This window comes from Crocuta crocuta, unplaced genomic scaffold (genome assembly GCF_008692635.1).
Source record: "Crocuta crocuta isolate KB4526 unplaced genomic scaffold, BGI_CrCroc_1.0 scaffold11, whole genome shotgun sequence".
NCBI lineage: Eukaryota > Metazoa > Chordata > Mammalia > Carnivora > Hyaenidae > Crocuta > Crocuta crocuta.
The window spans coordinates 4,002,785-4,022,128 of NW_027528624.1; the positions used below are offsets into that span (position 1 = coordinate 4,002,785).

General features: G+C 42.1%; 1 protein-coding gene across 3 annotated transcripts in view; it reads right to left on the minus strand.

Annotated features, from left to right (window-relative positions):
* Window positions 1–19,344, minus strand: part of SERAC1 (serine active site containing 1) — a 50,323-nt gene that overhangs the window by 13,527 nt on the left and 17,452 nt on the right. For 2 of the 3 annotated variants that reach the window (XR_013332988.1, XM_077755123.1), the window contains exons 9-14: window positions 17,057–17,170; window positions 14,886–15,048; window positions 5,035–5,185; window positions 2,791–2,932; window positions 1,742–1,836; window positions 420–517 (exon numbers count right to left, since the gene is read on the minus strand). Coding sequence is in view for 1 of the 3 variants with exons in the window: in XM_077755123.1 (XP_077611249.1) it covers window positions 420–517; window positions 1,742–1,836; window positions 2,791–2,932; window positions 5,035–5,185; window positions 14,886–15,048; window positions 17,057–17,170 (763 nt within the window). In the remaining 2 variants the exon portion in view is untranslated. Of the gene's footprint in view, window positions 1–31; window positions 238–419; window positions 518–1,741; window positions 1,837–2,790; window positions 2,933–5,034; window positions 5,186–14,885; window positions 15,049–17,056; window positions 17,171–19,344 lie in introns of all 3 variants that reach the window. The other variant, XR_013332989.1, reaches the window with a different exon arrangement.

The window sequence follows — 19,344 nt, forward strand, 5'->3', positions numbered from 1 at the left end:
GGGGGCTGGGAGGAGCAGGGGCTGCCTTCACCTCTCTCCTCAGCAGGCTGGGGGCTGGGGCTGCGGGCTCCCCAGTGGCTGGGGGAGCGGGGAGGGGGCTGCAAGGACCAGCCAGGAATGCTGAGGGGGGTGTACAGGTCAGGCTTATATAAGCCACGGGCTGCTGCTGCTGCTGCTACTGATTCTCACTACGTGAAAGCATGATGTCGTCAAATTCCTGTTCCTCGTGGTCCCCTTCTAGAAAAACAAATAGCAGGGCAGGGAAGTAGAGTAATTTAAAAACTCTTAGCCATAGCCAAAAATGTTAATTCAGAGGGAAAAGGGGCCAGTGTTAAGTGAAGCAGAGAGCTGTGGTAAGTCAGCCCCAACAGCCGACAGTAACCTCACAGCAGCGCTTCACAACAATGAAACGCACTTACCTCCCATGCTATGTGACACCCAAATGACAGGCCTGTCCCCAACACCAGCAGCTCTGAGCTTCCTCAGAAGCTCGTCGCTCCTGAATGCAATGGACTTCCTGAACAAAAAGAAAACAGCAGGCATGACATGGGGCTACTGCTCCCCCCACCCCCAATTTTACTAATTTTTTAAGGCAAGAACTTTAATTGGGCCAATACCACATACTACATTTTAGGGTCAGTATGATGTCTACAACTGCTCATTCCCCACTTCTTAGTCACAGCGGCATAACTGGGAATATCTAGCCCCAGAACAAGCCATTCGTTTACTAAACAAGCAGGGTTTGAGCACCTAATACGCGTCTAGCAATTTTTACAAGTCGAGCTGGGGTCTCGCACCAACCGCCCCCACCACTTAGGAGGTGTGTCCTTTCTCATTATGTGGCCTGAAAATAATGCCACATTGTCTCCTGTGAGTCCCCTACATGGTCAGCTGCTTGCTGGTTGGTTCCATTTCTGTTTATGCTGCAAACATGAAGCTTTCATCATTTTGGTTATTTAGAAATACCAGAAAGCTATTAGAATCAAAAAATTCAAAGTAATTTTCAAGCTAACAGGGAACTTCAAAACTAGGTAGTCTGGTAGTTTTAAACTGTTTATGTATAGAATCCTCTCCTTGCAACGCAGGTTTGTCAGAGTTGCTCCAGGTGAAATGGGAAGGACCCCTGAGCTCCTGCCCACTGGCCCTCAGGGCACCCCCTATCGCACGGGCGGGCCATGCACAGGCAACACTCAGTTTGGTAACAGTGATTCAGACCAACTCTCTCAATTTGCAGACCAAGCCTCCCAGACAAGTTAGATGACTTGTCGAAGATCACACAGTGGGTCAAAGGTAGAATCAGCTACAGTCTTGGTCTCGGAGCCCAGAGGTCCAGTGCTCCTCCGTGTATATACAATCAGCACATATGACATACAAGTGACACAGGGAGCCTACGCTGCTCAGCATCTTTTTCTTTGCTTGCTTTAGCCAGTATACTTGTGAACACAAAAGGGAAAAAGCCTCACATTTACTTCCGAGAGTAAAGGAGACTTCACTATAGAATCCACTGTCCTTACTATGAGAATCGTTACAAATGAACTACTTTAGGAGCCCAACATGGACGCTATGTCTAAGCTTTATACGGTTTCATTGCTTATATATTACAAACTCCTTTTTGAAGAAAAGAAAAAAGGCTAGGGTTCTCATAATAAAATTCTGTGCTCAAGCCCCCTCCCCACCTCAGAGGGTCCACTTGTGGCCTGGACCCTGGCCCTTCCTCCCAGCTCCCAGCTCCTTCTGTTACCTTTCCATCGGGCACCTCGTTCTCCAGTCGCTCAGGCTGGTGTCATATTCCACAGATATAATTCGGAGAGCAGGACAGTCTCTTGCCAACCATGTCTACATAAAATAAAAGGTACAAAAGCACAGACAGGAACTTCCACTGCTTCACGTGTTTCCTTGTAACTGACACCTGTTAACTAAAGGTCACCGTAATATGACTAATAAACATCACATTAGAATAAAGTTTAAAGGTGACTAGAAAACCGTTTCCAGCATTTTATCTTTTTATATCTCTGGTCACAAAGTGGCACCAATATTAATAAGCATAAGGCCAATGCAAGTTTCCAGAAAATATTCTCACTTTAATATGTTACAGACAAAAACAAGGAATCCAGGTCAAACTAGAGTTTGGAGAGCACTTAACAGAAAGGTCTGATCTCAGCACAGGGAGTCTGACGGATGGAGATCTGACCCGGGGACTCAGAGGTACTGAGTCGCAGTTCTGTCTGTGGACCCAGGCTCTATCGTACTTCTGTGTTGCCAGAGACCAAGTGCAAACCATCCCTCCTGCAGGATGAGCCTCTGTGGAGGCGAGGAAGTCACAGGGGGACGAAGCCCTAGACACTGCCCATGTGCGCAGCCATCTTCCCTGGGCTCCAGGTACACCCCACTGGGCGCATCCATCCCAGAGCTACGGCTCTCAGAAGAAACATCAAGGGAATCCAAAGTAGAATTATTTCTTAAAGTCACAGAACTGGCTATTCTGAATATGTGGCATAGTTTTAATAGGAATGAACCAATGCTGGCCTTTGCCCACCCGTTTACTTAATGAAGTACTCTTTGAGAGTTACAGCCCACACCCTGATCAGAAATTACACAGCAGAAGGCAGGCTGACAAGCTGAGCTGTTCATGAACAGACTACGAGTGTCCCCAAGGGACAGAAAATCTACATGGAAGAAAAATCCCAGTAGAAAGAGAAAAATAAGCACATCACAATGAGGGCTTCGACAGCCAGAGATGCTCGTGTGTCATGAAGGAGGTGGCCAACTGCAAAGTCGGCGCTTCCTTACCTTGGGCCAACACGTTGTATACCTGGCATCGTCCTCTAAAATCTTTTCAGTTAAAACCTGCTCATTGTCCTGCTGGCGCCACGTTTTGAATGCTGCTCCCATAAGGCCATGAATAAAAAGGACATCTGCTTTAATGGGCTGACTGATGGGGAAGAGAGTTTTAAAAAGAAGCAGAATAAATGCATTACTGCTAGGGTAAGAATCTACAGAGCACTCTGTGGATGGTGCTTAGCAAGCTTATACGAGAGCAAATAAGACCAGGAAGGCAGGCCGTGTAAGCACAGGTGTGCGGACGATCCCTGTAAGGAGTCCTGGCAGAGAGACACGGAGTGTGCTCACTGCTCTGTAAGAATGGACAGAGGGGCGCCTGGGAGGCGGGTTAAGCGACCCACTTCAGCTCAGGTCATTATCTCATGGGTCATGGGTTCGAGCCCTGCATCAGGCTCTGTGCTGACAGCTCAAAGCCTGGAGCCTGCTTTGGATTCTGTGTCTTCCCCTCTCTCTCTCTCTCTCTCTGCCCCTCCCCTACTCGGACTCTGTCTCTGTCTCTCAAAAATAAAAATAAAACGTTTAAGAAAAAAGAATGGACAGAGACCCAGCTAGTAGACCAACTAGAATCAATTATAATGAGTTTAGTGACCAATGAAATGACATATGTCATAGACTGCCCTCCAAAGAATTTCATGAGAATATTCCACAAACCAACAAAAGTATTTAAGAAATTAAATAAGAATAAGCTAGTGTAGTTTCAAATTGAGTGTGTATGAGAGATTTGTAAAAACTTATCAAGGAAAATATCAGAAATGAGATTTTAGGGGCATGGCTCAGTCAGTTAAGCATTCGACTTCGGCTCAGGTCATGATCTCACAATTCGTGGGTTCAAGCCCCACGTCAGGCTCTGTGCTGACAGCTAGCTCAGAGCCTGGAGCCTGCTTCAGATTCTGTATCTCCTTCTCTCTCTGACCCTCCCCTGCTCACACTGTCTCTCTCTCTCTAAGTAAATAAAAACATTAAAAAAATTTTTTTAAAAATGAGATTTTAAAGTAATTCATTGTCTTTAGATATGACATTTTTAAAAATTATACATAGCATATTACTTGTAAGCTATTTACAGTACACACACAATTATGCAATACATATTAAATACATTTCCATATTGTTTATAAACTGGAATTAGCCAGGCAATCCATTTTTCAATTAAATGTTTTTGCTATTTTCTGAGTATTTTTTTAATGTTTATTTATTTGAGGGGGGGGAGGGGCAGAGAGAGAAGGAGAACACAGAATCCAAAGCAGGCTCCAGGCTCCAAGCTATCGGCACAGAGCCTGATGTAGGTCTTGAAACCACAAACCATAAGATCATGACCTGAGCCGAAATCAGTTGATACTTAACGACTGACTACTCAGGCACTTCTCTGAGGTATTAAAGTGCCTGACAAGGGGCACCTGGGTGGCTCAACTGGTTAAGCATCTGACTCTTGATTTTAGCTCAGGTTATGATCTCAGGGTTCTGTGAGATCGAGCCCTGTGTAGTGCTCTGTGCTGACAGCAGGGAGGCTGCCTGGGACTCTCTCCCTCTCTCAAAATAAATAAATAAAAACTAAAACCAAACAAAAAAAAAAAAAAACACAAAAGAAAACACACATTCTAAATTAAATAAAGTACCTGACAAAAATCCCAGAAATATTTAAGTTTTTCATTGTGGTCCTTTATATTTACTATCTTAGCAATGATAAACTGGAAATGGTGACCAGATATAATCTTAGGAAGGAGTATGAGTCAAAGTTATTATAACTTATTCCTTCCAGTGCATGACTTCATACCTTGCATAAACTTTCTCAGTGCTTTTGAGTTCCAGAACCAGGCTAATATAATGTGGTTGCCTGCCTGCCTGCTGCCATGCAGACCAACCTCTACAATCCTAATCAGCTTCTAACTCAGATCTCCATGAAACCAGCAGCGAAACAAAGAACCCGCATTACAGAGCTCAAGCAGGCCGCACTCTAAGAAGTGAACGCTATCTTACTGAAGGTCGGCCCTTGGTGTAAAATCAAGCTAAGTTAGCCAGTTCCATACTTTCATGACAGCCTGCGATTCTTCTGAGGTTGTTATGGACAAACTGAGTCAGTATATAAGGTTATCAGAATTATCCGTAAGGTATTTAACATCTGAATTATGCATAAATAAAATAAAGAGGTAAGCCCTGTAGGCTTTACCCCCTCACAGGAGACAGCGACGCCGTTACCTTGTGCGGTACTGGGGGTGTAGCACGTACACGCCGTCCTGGTATTTCTCTCGCATGGTCTCTCGGTCCAGGTTGGCCAGCGTCCTGGCGGCATGGGAGGCCTCCATGATGCGGGGAGACTTCATTGCTTTCGCCAGTATGGAAACCCAACCTGGTGAGAAGAACAAGCCCCTAAATGCCAACGCTCCTCCATCTCAGACCGTGAGCAAACCGGTTTCTGGCTGAAAGCAACAGGGCGAAGGCAGACTCCAGCGTCTGTCTCATGGAAAAGAACCACCACTCCAACTCCATTCTGCCCTCAGGTCCTCCGGGTCCCACGGCACGTGATGTCCCAAGCCAGGTGCCCTGCATCAGGGGGTCTCAAAGAAGGTAGGAAGGTTCAAGAGCCAACAAAAGTTGCAATTACTAGAGATGTCATCAACAGTAAAATATGGTATTTTGCTTTCAGCAAGAATTATTAAACTCAGTAGGTTTTAATACTAGTTATTTCATCCTGATTGTCAGTCATATTAGCAGCCTTTAATGCACATAAGAAATGGTTTCTTCATAATGACCTTGCTTAGAAATAACAAGTATTGGCAAGGACGTGGAAAAAAGGGACCGTTGGTGGGAATGTAAGCTGGTACAGCCAATGTGGAAAACAGTATGAAGATTCATCAAAAAATTAAAAACAGAATTACCATATGCTCTAGTCACTCCTCTACTGGGTATTTATCCAAATAAAACAAAAACTCTAATTAAAAAAGATAAAGGTACCCCCATGTTTACTGCATTATATACAATATGGAAGAGCAAGATATGGAAACAACTCAAGTGTCCATCCAGAGATACATGGATAAAGAAGATGTGGTATATATGCAGTAAAATACTGCCCAGCCTTAAAAAAAAGGAATCTTGGGGCGCCTGGGTGGATTAGTCGGTTAAGCGTCCAACTTTCGCTTAGGTCATGATCTCGCGGTTCGTGGGTTCGAGCCCCGCGTCGGGCTCTGTGCTGACTGCCAGCTCAGAGCCTGGAGCCTGTTTCAGAGTCTGTGATTCCCTCTCTGACCCTCCCGTGCTCACGCTGTCTCTCTCTCTCCTAGAAATAAATAAAACATTAAAAAAAAAAAAAAGGAATCTTGCCATTTGCAACGACATGGCTAGAGCTGGAGGGTATACTGCTAAGTAAGTCGGAGACAAATACCATATGATTTCACTCATATGTGAAATTTAAGAAACAAAGAAAAAAGAGACAAACTAAATAAACAGACTCTTACCTACAGAGAACAAACTGGGGATTGCCAGAGAGGAGGGAGTGGGATGGGGGAACCAGGTGAAGGGGTTGAAGGGGACACTTATCATGATAAGCAGAGTAATGTACAGAATGGATGAATCATATTGTACACCTGAAACTAACAGAACATGGTATGTTCATTAGACTTCAATTTTTTAAAAAAAGAATATTAAAAAACGAATGAGTTTGCTTGATAGACAAAAGTCTGTAAAACATGGGGTTCAGAAAGGAAACACTTTTTTTCTCAGCTCAGAGATTCATAGTATTTGACTCAAAACCTGGAGGTCAAGAGTTGGCTCCACCAACTGGGCCAGCCAGGTGCCCCTAACATATACATGCTGTATAGCTCATAAGCACCTTTTTCCTTCAACAACACAGGATTATACTGTAGAGTATGGGTTGTTGTTTATCTATGTAATCTCTACACTCAACATGGGGCTTAAACTCACAACCCAGAGATCAAGAGTTGCATGCTGTAATGACTGAACCAGCCAGGTGCCCCCAAAAACAAAGCCATACTATGTGCAGTCCAGCTTCATTTATTTTTCATGTTTTTGTTACTTAAAACATACTACTTTTTGCATATAAACATGTATGGAAGTGCTTCCGCACGCGCACACGCGCGCGCGCGCGCACACACACACACCTATAAAGAGGCAGCAAACTAATAAACAGTCATCACCTTGTAGGTGAGAGTCGGGTTGGGGAGGACTCCATAAAAATGTGGGCTTAACTTTCTTGCTCTATCTATGCTCTCTGAAGTTACTTACCATGAGAATCTATCCACATGTTATTTATATAATTTAAAATAATGCAACATGGACCTTGAGGGCAGAAAGATTTGGGCTCAAAATTTGTCACCTACTGTTGCTGTGGAACCTCAGTCAAGTTACATGGGCTGGAAGAAGGTTCTAGTGAATAAATCCAAATAAAAATTGCATTTACCAAGCCCAGCAGGCACTCAGTTGTCCCCAAGTCCTCCTCCCACGCTCTGTGGCAAAAGTGTCGGTGTGATGATAGGAGGCCAGTGTTTAATAATCCAAAAGAAGTCTCAGACCCAATCATCATTCTTTAACAATATTCAAATTTGTAGTATCAAAAAAATGTCCCTTCAAAATGTTCTAAAGAATGATGTATAATAACAATATAAGAATGTTTTGAAATTCTACCTGTAGAGGTGTATTACTGGTATACATTCAAAAAGATGGCTTTATTTTTAATGGATCCCAAGAAAGGGAACGCAAGAGAAAGCACGGAGCAAGCCGTTTCCGTGGCTTTTTTGAGTTGACAAAGTATTTTCACAATGCCTGAGATGCTTCACCTTTTATAAAACACCAAATGCCCCTTGGAAAACTTGTGTTTCCTTAAGATTTGATGCTTTTAAATCCTGTAACGTCTGAAGATATGTTAATTATAAAAACGATTTTTTAAAAAACAGCACTTAATAATCAAATTCCCACCCCAGCACTCCCATCACTGCCCAATTCCATATATCCTCAGAAGTAACCAGAGTTAAAAGTTTGGTGGACACCTTTCCAAACCTTATTTCAAAAAGTCAGTCACATACCTATCACTATACATATACACTGTGGTTCTACATGCCTTTTTTTTTTTTTGGCCTAAGTGGAATCTCCCCATCCCTACTGTTCCGTGACTGATCGGCTACTGCAGCAGGTGTGCCTTGGAATGCTCCCCACATACATCAGCTTCATTCTTTTTAACTCCAGCATTTAGCAGAGATGGAGATACCAGTTTATTTAACCATTATTCCTACTGGCAGACATTTAGGTGGTTTCCATTTTTTCCATACTGCAAACAACAGTCTGATAAACATTTTTATACACAAATCTTCAAGAACACCCATTAGTATTCAGGTAGGAGAGTCCTTGTAGTATTACTGCTAATTCAAATGGTATATACATTCTTTTAACAGGTACTACTAAGTGCCTATCAAAAAACTGAATCAATTTACATCCCCTCCAACAAAGTGTGAGAGGAGTTTTCACGCACCTTCACCAGCAGTGGATATTATCAGTATCTTTTTAACTTGTGTAAATCTGAATGGTAAAAAGCTACAGATCTGTGGGGCACCTGGGTGGTGCAGTTGGTTAAGCGTCTAACTCTTGATTTTGACATCAGGCTCTTCGCTGATAGTGTGGACCTGCTTGCGATTCTCTCTCCCTCTCTCTCTGCCCATTCCTCACTCACAGGCACTCTCTCTCTCTCTGGAATAAATTAACTTAAAAAATGTTACAGACCTGATACTATTAACATTTATACACACACACACACACGCACACACACACACACACACATGCATGCACGCACGCAAACAGGTAAAGATACAGGATACCTAAAGAAAAAATAAAATAGGGTAAGGCAGCAGAATTCAAACTGAAATATTCCGAAATAATGGGAGCTGAACAAAAGGAAGTACAGATAACTCTTCAAAGGTTTAGACATAAAACGGAAGAGCAGAAGATAGGCTGACAAACCAGGAGAATGTGGTGCTGTGACTTCAGGCTGTCACACTGCCCCCTAAGGCATGTGGATCAGAAGGGTCCTGTTGACAGGGAGCTGCTGACCACACAGATGAGAAAGGCTGGCAATTCCTGAGACGGCGAAAGGAGCCAGGAGCCAGGCATAGTTGGAGGTCTCATAAGAGATGTCCCTTCTATTTGCAAGAGCAGAAAAGGAGAAGGCGGGTTTGGTTTTGGTAGTGGGAAGCTGAGGGAAAATTCCCTTCAGGCTTTCAGCAGTCTCACCGAAGTGGAACAGGTCCTCCGCTGAAGGGACGGAGGAGATGAAAGGGCTGAGGAAGGTGGGGGAGGCTGAAATAGGTATCGCCAGGAACAGCGAGGCCTGCTGAGCGATACTGAAGGTGACAGCCCATCTGCCATGATTCCGTGCTCAGGAACAGAAGAAGCGGACAGTGGATTTCATCTGGTGTTGGGCTCTTGACCCAGGGTGTGCTAAAAGAAGGGGAGGGGAGCTCCGGGGCGCTGAAGACCATGTTACGGAAATGACAGACCGTGGAGCACGGACGTGCTGGCTCAGAAGTGAGGGGAAGAATAAAAAGGACTGACGGGCTGGGAGAAAATAAAGGAGTCAGTAGACAGACTCCTGGAAAAACAGAAAACCGGTCCCCGTGGCAGCAGGTGCAAACACAGGCTTGAACAAGAGGAGGTCGTACTCAGAGGTGAGTCACCGACTCGCTAGGTGCGGTGGTTTCTGGCAATGACCAGGACAAGGTGTGGCACAGGAGTGGAGCGCTAGACAGTCAGGAGCACAGAAGGAAGTCAATGCAAATGAGAAGGCAAGGGACTGAGAGACCAAGGTGTTTAGTGGACTGTCCGCCACATGCTGATACCAGAGGACTGAGGGCTTGGGTAGAGTCAGGGTCAGGGACGAGTGTGGGTTTGCTTGTTTGTTTAAATAAAGTACTGACTTGATCAAGGCTCTATCTCATTAAAGAAACTGAAGGTAAGTCAATTGAAATTATCCAAAGTAAAACACAGAGAGAAAAAAGAGTATTTGAAAAGAAATGAACAGAGTCCCAATGGCCTGGGGAACAGAACCAAGAGCTCTCATACACACAGTGAGGTCCCAAAGGAAGAAAAGGGCAAAAAGGGATGAGAACAAATATTTTAAGACGTACTGGCTGGAAATTTTCCAAATCTGATCAAAAACATCAACCCACAGATTCCGTCAGCTCAGTGGACCCTGAAAAGCATAAATATAAAAAAGGAACCAAGCACTTCAGAGTCAAACTGCTGAAAACCAAGCATAAAAACTTAAAAGAAGCCAGAGAGAAAATGACAAGTTACATACAGGAGAAAGAAAATGGGAATGAGACTTCTCATCAGACACCGGTAGTCAGGAGAGAATGGAATGACATTTTTAACATAAATAACATAGTGCCAACAAACAATTCTTTATCCATGCAAAATCTCTTTCCTGCGATAATAAAATAGAAGTGAAGTAAAAGACTTTGAGAAAATGCAAGGTGAGAGGATTTGTCCAGCAGACTCAGCTCTTGAGGCTGTAAGGAAATTATATCAGAAGTAAATGTAGATAAACAGAAAAGGAGGCGAAGCACTAGATATTATAAATGTGTAAATAAACAAAAATGACTTTCCTTTTTCCTTATAATCTTTAAATATGATGACTCTTAAAAATAACAACCATGTGGGGCACCTGGGTGGCTTAGTCGGTTGAGCACCTGGGTTCGGTTCATGGGTTCGAGCCCCACATCGGGCTCTGGGCTGCCAGCTCAGAGCCTGGAGCCTGCCTCGGATTCTGTGTCTCCCTCTCTCTCTGCGCCTCCCCTGCTCATGCTCTGTCTCTCTCTGTCTCAAATATAAATAAACTAAAAAAAAAAAAATTAAAAAAATAACAACCATGTATCACAAAGCATGTAACACAATGTAGGAGTAAAATATATTATGACAATATGAGAAAGGATGGCGGGAGGTGGGAAGTGAACTATGCTGTTGTAAGAAACTCACTCTATAGATAAAGTGGTGTAATATTAATTCAGCATAGACTGTGATAAGGATACTACCAAAAAAAACCCCATATAAATAACTATATAAAAAGCCAAAAGAGGAAAAAGAACAGAATGTAAAAGATACTCAAGTAACTCAAAAAAGTCAGTAAAGGAGAAAAAAAAGAAAACAATATTCATAATTACATTACAGGTAACAAGACAAAATACTCCTATTATAAAAAGATCAAACTGGATTTAAAAAATGATGTACCTATATGCTGTCTATAAAAGATGTACTTCCTTTTAAAGTCACAGATGGCTGGGTGGCTCAGCTGGCTGAGTGTCCGGCTCAGGTCATGATCCCACGGTTTGTGACTTCAAGCCCCACATCGGGCAATGTGCTGACAGTTCAAGGCCTGGAGACTGCTTCTGATTCTGTACCTCCCTCTCTCTGTCTGCCCCTCCCGCGCTCTATCTCAAAAATAAACATTTAAAAAAATTTTTTTAAAAGTCACAGAAAACTGAAAGCAAAAGAAGGGGAAAAGATAAAAGATAGGTATTACAAACAGCACGCATAAGAAAAAGCCAGAGTGATCATTCAGGAAATGAAAATCACAACCACAGTGAGATATCACCTCATATCATTCAGAATGGTTAGAAGCAAAAAGACAAGAAATAACAAGTGTTAGTGAGGACATGAGAAAAAAAGAATCTTCACGTACTGTTGGTGGAAACATAAATTGATACAGCTGCTGTTGAAAACAATATGAAGATTATTAAATTAACACTAGAAATACCATATAATCCTGTAATTCCACTACTGGGTATTTATCCAAAGAAAATGAAAAAACCTAATTCAAAAAAATATAAGCACCCATTTATTATAGCATTATTTACAACAGCCAAGATATGGAAACAACCAGAGTACCTCAGTGGGTAAATGGATAAAGAAGATGGTGTGTGTGTGTGTGTGTGTGTGTGTGTGTGTGTGTAATGGACTATCACTCAGCCATAAAAAAGAATGAGATCTTTCTCATTTGTGATATCACAAATGGACCTAAAGAGTATAATGTTAAGTGAAATAGGTCAGAACGCGAAACATAAATACCATGTTTCACTTATATGTGAAATTTAAAAAACAAAAACAAAACACTCTCATAGAAACAGACTCATAAATACAGAAAACAAACTAGCAGTTGCCAGGTGAGAGGAGGGTGGGGGGATGAGCAAAACATGTGAAGGAGATGAAGAGGTACAAACTTCCAGCTATAAAATAAATAAGTCACAGGGACGAAAAGAACAGCATAGGAAATATGGCCAATATTATAATAATGTTGGGACTACACTTAACAATGGTGAGCATTGCATAATGTATAAAATTGCTGAATCACTATGCTGTACACCTGAAACTAAGATAACACTGTATGTCAACTATACTTCAATAACAAATTTTTTGTTTTTTATTTGAAGAGAGCAAACGAGCACATGTGAGTGGGGGAGAGGGGCAGAGGGGGAGAGAATCTCTTGTAGGACTCAATCCCACAACCCTGGGATTATGACCTGAGCCAAAATCAAGAGTCAGATGCTCAACCAAATGAGCCACCCAGGCACCCCAATAACAAAAATTTTTTAAAAAGAAAGCTAGTGCGGCTATTCTGATACTAGATGAAGTAGACTTAAGGAAAAGGAGTGTCACCAGTGGTAGAAACATCACTTGATAATAAAAAATGAATAATCTGCCAGGAAGAGAAAGCTGGTAGAACTAAAGGGAAAACAGACAAATTCACAACTACAGTTGAACAATTCAACACGTCTCTCAGTAACTCACAGAAATAGACAAAGCTCAGTAAAGATCTGAGCAACACTCTGGCTTCATTGCTACATACAGAATCGTTCGCCAACCACTACAGAACACTCATTCTTTCCAAGTGCTCACAGAACATGCATCACAAGAGACCACATACAGGCTATCAAATAAGTCTCAATAAATTTCCAAAGACTAAACTCTTACAGGGTATGTTCTCTGAACACATGGAATATTAAATTAGAAATCACAGGCAAATGATATCTAGAAAACCCTTAATATTTATAAACTATGCAGCACATTTTTGAGTAACCCATGAGACAAAGCAAAAAAAACACAAGATTAGAAAATACATCAAACGGAATAATGATGAAAATACAATATATTCAAAGTTTGAGGGATGCATCTAAAACAGGTTAAATTTACAGCTTTAAATGCTTGTATTAGGAAATAATTACAGTGATTTGAAAACATGTCTTCAAATTCTTTGATGCTAATTCTCCATCAAGAGGTGACGAGTCTAAACCCCCTCCAAAGCCCTTCCCCTTGAATATGAGCTAGCCTTAGTGATTGTGTCAGAAATTACTTCCAAAGCTTGATTGTAAAAGGCCAAAAAGAGCTTATACCTGGCCCTCCTGAGACACTTGCCCTTGAAACCTAGCCATCAGGCTTTAAGGAGCCCCAGGCTGCATGGAGAGGCACAGACAGGAAGGAGCCAATGTCCCCAGCGCCAGCTGAGCTCCCAGCTGACAGCCAGTTCCAGTGTGCAGGCCATGTGAGGGACAATCATGAAAGTGTGCCTCCCGTCCCACAGCTGAGCTCCCTGAGTTAGTGCTGCATGAAGGCCCAGAGCCTTCAGCACTCAATCTTGCCCAACTTTCACATTCACGAGGAAAATACAGGGCACTATTTTAACCAATGAGTTTTGTGTCTGATATACAGCAATAGATAACTGAAACAAGAGGCTGAAATCAGTGACCTCAGTTTCTACCTTAAGAATCTAAAAAAAAAAAAGTGGAACAAATAAAGCCCATAGTAAGTGGTCCTTTATAGAAAAAGTTTGCTGATCCCTAAATGAGATTCATCAAATTAAAAACTTCTGATAAAAAAACTCTTCAGTGTAAACAAACAAACAAAAAAAAGCAGAGACAGACACAAGAAAAAATGTACACTCGCAGTCTCTAATAACTATGAGCGTATGCACGGATGTGTACACATATGAATGCATATTTGTGGGTGTCCTGGTATTTACCACCTTGCTTTTTCCACTGAGAGAGCCAAGAAGTGAGGACGCTCAGGAACAATAACCACACCAAGCACCCAGATCGGGTCTCTAAAAAATCAATCTGTACTTCTCCTCAGAGAAGGAGCCTGGGACGTCTTGTTACTCAGACGGTAAGAAGGAATGGCTCCCCAGCTGCGGTGAGCACACTGCCAGGGCACAGGAGTCGGTGTGTCAGGCTCCCACTGACCAAAACCAAGACAACCTGGCATCAAATGTTAAGTAGAGTAATAAGTTATAAACCATGAAAAAAAAACCAACCCCAGGAATCCATGTGCCCGGACTGCTGCGGAAGGAGGGAGGGACAGGAGGGAAGAAAGGGAGACAGACAGAAGGAGAGGGAGGGCTCCTGCTTACAGGCAAATGCCAACTGCTGAGAAGTACGTGGGGAGGGCGTTCTGCATTCAGAAAATCATCATTTTGCAACCATCACGATGCAGCCTGGATCAGGCAGGGACGTGGGGAAAACCACGATTACACTGAATACACGTCCTCTTGGTTAAGCGAATGCTGTCAAAGATGATGTAAACCATTAGATGGTCACCATGGCAAAAACTGCTCTCCTCTGACTATCCACACAGCGACGATCTCAAGTGTGGACTATCCATGTCTCAAGCAATTCCACGCCCCTACTAAAACGTATGCCCTGAAGACCCATAACTAACCCTAAGCAAAGTGTTAAGTCTCTTACAAGATTAACGTATTGTGGGGCGCTTGGGTGGCTCAGTCAGTTAAGCATGTGACTCTGGCTCAGGTCACGATATCACGGTTCATGAGTTCGAGCCCCGCGTCAGGCTCTGCCAGCTCAGAGCCTAGAGCCTGCTTGGGATTCTGTGTCTCCCTCTCTCTCTGCCCCTCCGTAGCTCATACTCATGCTCTGTCTCTCAAAAATAAACATTAAAAACAAACAAATAAAAAGAAAGATTAACGTACGGTGAGAGGTGGAGGTAGGAGAAGAACAAAGGATCAGATCCAAAATACTCAGCATATATAACACCGTTACCTGAGCGAACTATAGTAGAATGAAGATGTTCATTCAAAGCCATGTTTCCAATGATACGCATTATATTTCTCTGTACTTTGGGACAATCCTTGTGAAGTTGGTACAGCCTCTGAAGTAGTTGCAAGCCTCCATTTGCTTCAATTTCATCACAGTGTGTGGGTATCTGGCACGATAAATTAATGAAAGCTCACCGTATGTTGTACAAATCCACTAGCCAGGAGACACAGCATGCTGACGGCACAGCTAGGGGCTCCTGCGCAAGGACAGTGACCCAGAGAGGCCACCCAAAGCTCTCCTCTCAGCTCACTTAAATAAATAAGCAAATTCCCATCTATGTGGGAGGTGCTTCAAAATCACTGAAAAAAATGAAGGCATATCTCCCCCGGGCTTCTGAAATTTTTACTCTTATTCTGCTTAGCTCTTGGTGGGATATAACTTGACAATGTCATTATTATAGAATTGTTTCAATTTTTGAAAAATTTTTAAACGTTTATCTTTGAGAGAGAAAGAGACAGAATGTGAGTGGGGGAGGGGCAGAGGGAGAGAGGGACACAGAATCCAAAGCAGGCTCTAGGCTCCAAGAACCATGAGATCATGACTTGAGCCTGTTGGACACTTAACTGACTGAGCCACCCCGGCACCCCAAGAATTGTTTCAATTTACAGTGATACTTTGACTGGCGTGAAACTACCTTAAAAAGGTTCTCTAACCAAGAAATCTGCCACCTGAAAATGGGAAGAAAAACCCTATCCAGGTGGCAGCTTTTACTTCTGCAAACAAGAAGTCCCAGAGAATGGCACCATGTGCCACCCTGCACACCAGCCCACACCAGCCCACACAAGTCCACAGTTCTGGGGCTCTCCTGAAACTCAGGAGTCAGAAACATTTTTTAAAAAGAAAGATCAAATGATAAAAATAAAAAGGAAAGAAAAGGGATATGAATTTTTAATATAGAAAAGGGATAAAATACAGCCAAAGGAAATATGTAATATTATGGTAAGGTGACACTACTGACCAACAGGTCCTCAAGTGTGCCAAGGTCACCGGCATGGCCTTGGCCTCTTCCCATCACTTGTTGTACTCACTGACATGACACCATGTCATGTATATGCAACAATTTTCATACATTTTTATTGAATTTGATCATTTTAAGTGCATTTAAAAGTATGCCTTTTAGACATATGTCAGGGAGACAATGTAATAGCTTGAGAGGTTTCTGGAAAGGTATTCCACACAATGTACTGTGTACTGAAGATGCATCTAATGCTTCAGAAACTAGTCGTAAGCGGCAAAAACTCCAGCTTCATCATCCCATGTGCCCCTCTGAGCTACAACACGAATACCTCTGCTGTGTCCGCAATTCCTAACTCCACTGGTGAGAGCCAAAGATGGCCAGGCACCACTATGCTTCTGAACCGTGTCCAATGGGTCTCTAACTGGGGAGTTTAAAATCTTGAGGATGGAGTTTCTCACGATGTGGGATGAACCACTTCCAGCAGCCTCACCAGTGATGGCTGCTACATATGCAAACTCCTGGACACCAGCCCACAACTACCAAGTTAAAACGGCTAGAGGTGACCAGGAAATGTGCACTTTCAAACATGCTTCCGGAGTGGTTTTTATGCATTCATGTTTGAGCAGCACGAAGTTTGTTGCTTTTTTCTTTTTAAAATAAAACTATGATCATGACAGAAAAGTTGTCATAAATGCCAACAAATTTAAAAACTGCTAATATATGCTCTGGTTAAAATTCAAGAGTATGGCCATCCAAATATTTACCTTTTTTCTATATTGCTACATCTCTGGCAGATGTTTTACTGGAAATTAACTACCTGGTAGTATTATTTATAAAAAGATCTGAGAAAGGCAGGAGAAGAAAGCATAATTCAAGGGTCAACAACAGATTTAGACAATGGGTTGCTGTCTTTATGGACAAATAAGATTAAATCCATTTTCAGAAATACTTGGCAAAAATGAAATACATGTATTGGTGCCCAGTCATGATTATCAATTCTAACAACTAAATGAGATAGAAAGAAATTTTTAAAACAAGCAAAAAGCTTCCTTTCTTTTTCTAAAACATGAGAATTATTTCCCTTGAATAAGCTAACATATACATTCTTTTCACTGCGATCACAAAAAGTAAACCATGTTTCGAAAAAGTAAGTTACCTCAGAATGTTTTACCAAGGCTTCTAAACAGAACATTTCTACTGTAGCTGAAGGAACTTCTCCAAAACTGTCAGCATAAGGAAGTCCATTTCCTCCAAAACACCATAAGCCACCCTGAAAGATAATTCAAATATTTACTGAGAAGAGTGACTCATATTTTTGGTTTGACCAAAAAAAAAATCCCCGTATTATACACGACCTATTTTGGAAGCTGAAAGGGGACTAGTTATGTAAGTTGTTGCTTACTAGAACAGAAAACATAAGGGATCATTTCTAGAAGAGGCGATCTTTGCATCTTTCTTTCTTTCCTCTGTGTCCTCTTCTCTGAAAGTATGAAGACTAACACACAATTGTTTATCAAGTAAGAAAAACCTAGGATTGACTGTAATGTTCTACCATCAGATGATGGTAGTGGAGTCTACCTGAAGTCTACTAATCAAAACAATAAAAAAGAGAAAAGACATTACTGGAAAAATATAAAATGAAGACAAACAATGACAATGATCAGCTTTTAACTCTTCCTAAACTGAAATTCAAGTTCATATGGAAGAATAAACAGAAGGGCTAGGGAAACCAGAAGACAGAAGAGGAGTGTGTCCTAATAGGTAGCAAAATGTAAGAATAAACTGGGGGAAAAAATTTCAACTATTATCACAGGCCAAACGCTAATGTCACCAGTATGCAATAATCCCCTACAAATCAGTGGCAAAAATATCAACAATGCTATGGAGTAATGAGCAACAGTCATAAACAGAAAGTTCCTAGGAAAGGACATCCAGGAAACGATGCCCCACACTGCTCATAACGAGGCAGGCGTGGTAACACTCATGAGAAAGGGCAGTATCCATCTATCAGAGGGGTGGTGAAGCAGGCATCCCCATCACCCTGCTACTTTTATGGAGGACAACTTGGGGACAGCTGTCTAAATTACAAGCGCCCATGCCCTTCAACAATCCATCCTAGAGACGTGCACACAGGCAAAGTGCTACAGGTACAGGTTTGTTCACTGCGGCATTGTCTGTAAGCACTACCTCCAGCCATCAGCAGAGGGCTGGTTACATAATGTGGTACCACTGTACAATGGAATGCTCTAAGAATATAAAAACTGGGGGGTGTCTGAGTGGCTTAGTTGGTTAACCATCCAACTTCAGCTCAGGTCATGATCTCATGGCTCATGAGTTCAAGCCCTGTGTCAGGCTCTTTGCTGTCAGCTCAGAGCCTGCTTCAAATCCTTTGTCCCACCCCCACCCCCCGCCCCTCCGTCTGTCTCTCAAAAATAAAATAAACGTTAAAAAAATATATAAAAATTTTTGAATCTCCTTGTAGACTGACATATACCGATCTCCAAGATGAATCCTTAAGTAAGAAAAAGAAAGGGCAGAAGAATGTGTAAAGAATATGTATAGCTATGTGAATGGGTGTGTGTGTGTGTCTGTGTGTGTGTGTGTGTGCGCATGTGCGCTGGGATGAGGGAGACAGCAGGGATGAAAAGAAGACTTATTACTGCATCTCCTTTGAAGTGCTTTGTATTTGAACGAGAGGCCATAACTGTGTGCATACAGGCCACCTGCTGGCAAAAGAGCTCAACTACAAGGTAATGCTTTTCAAAAATGTATATAGAAAGCCCAGTGTTTCCTATAGGAAATATAATCCATAAGTTTCTCCATTTGAGTTAATTTATAGGGCCTGTGGCTCAGTAAATTAGTAAACATTCAAAGTGTTTGGCTATTGTATAATTCTTACTCATGCCTTCCTCTCTTTATGTAACATTCCTTTTTTCCAAGTTTAAACATGCTTAGATCTCAAACATTTACGCTACTTAAATAGAGGGCTGAGAAGGGACTAATTCATTGAGAGTCATTCTCTCCTCTAGCAAGGATAAGGGTAAATAGGGAACTGGTGGGCTTTGGGGGATGGGAAATTTTTCTTAAAGATCTACCACCACAACAAGCCTCCCCCAAATCCTTCTCCCTACTTCACACCCCCAAATCATCTGACCTTTAAGCTAAATGATCCAAGGGAATAAAGAGAAGAAGGAAAAAAAAAAAAAAAACTAGGGTTTGGCATTTTTCTTGATCATTTTCTAAGTGGGACATAAAAACACAGTTCCAACTCCAACCTCATTGGAGCAATGAGGCTTAGAAGCAAAGCTTCTAAGTTATTTATGAACTGGCAGATTGGGTGGCAGTTAAAAACACAAGAAAAAGGAATAAATAAGGTATAAACTCACGGTGTGAGCATATGGAATATATTCTAATTCTTAACAGGAAAATAAACATATATAGGTT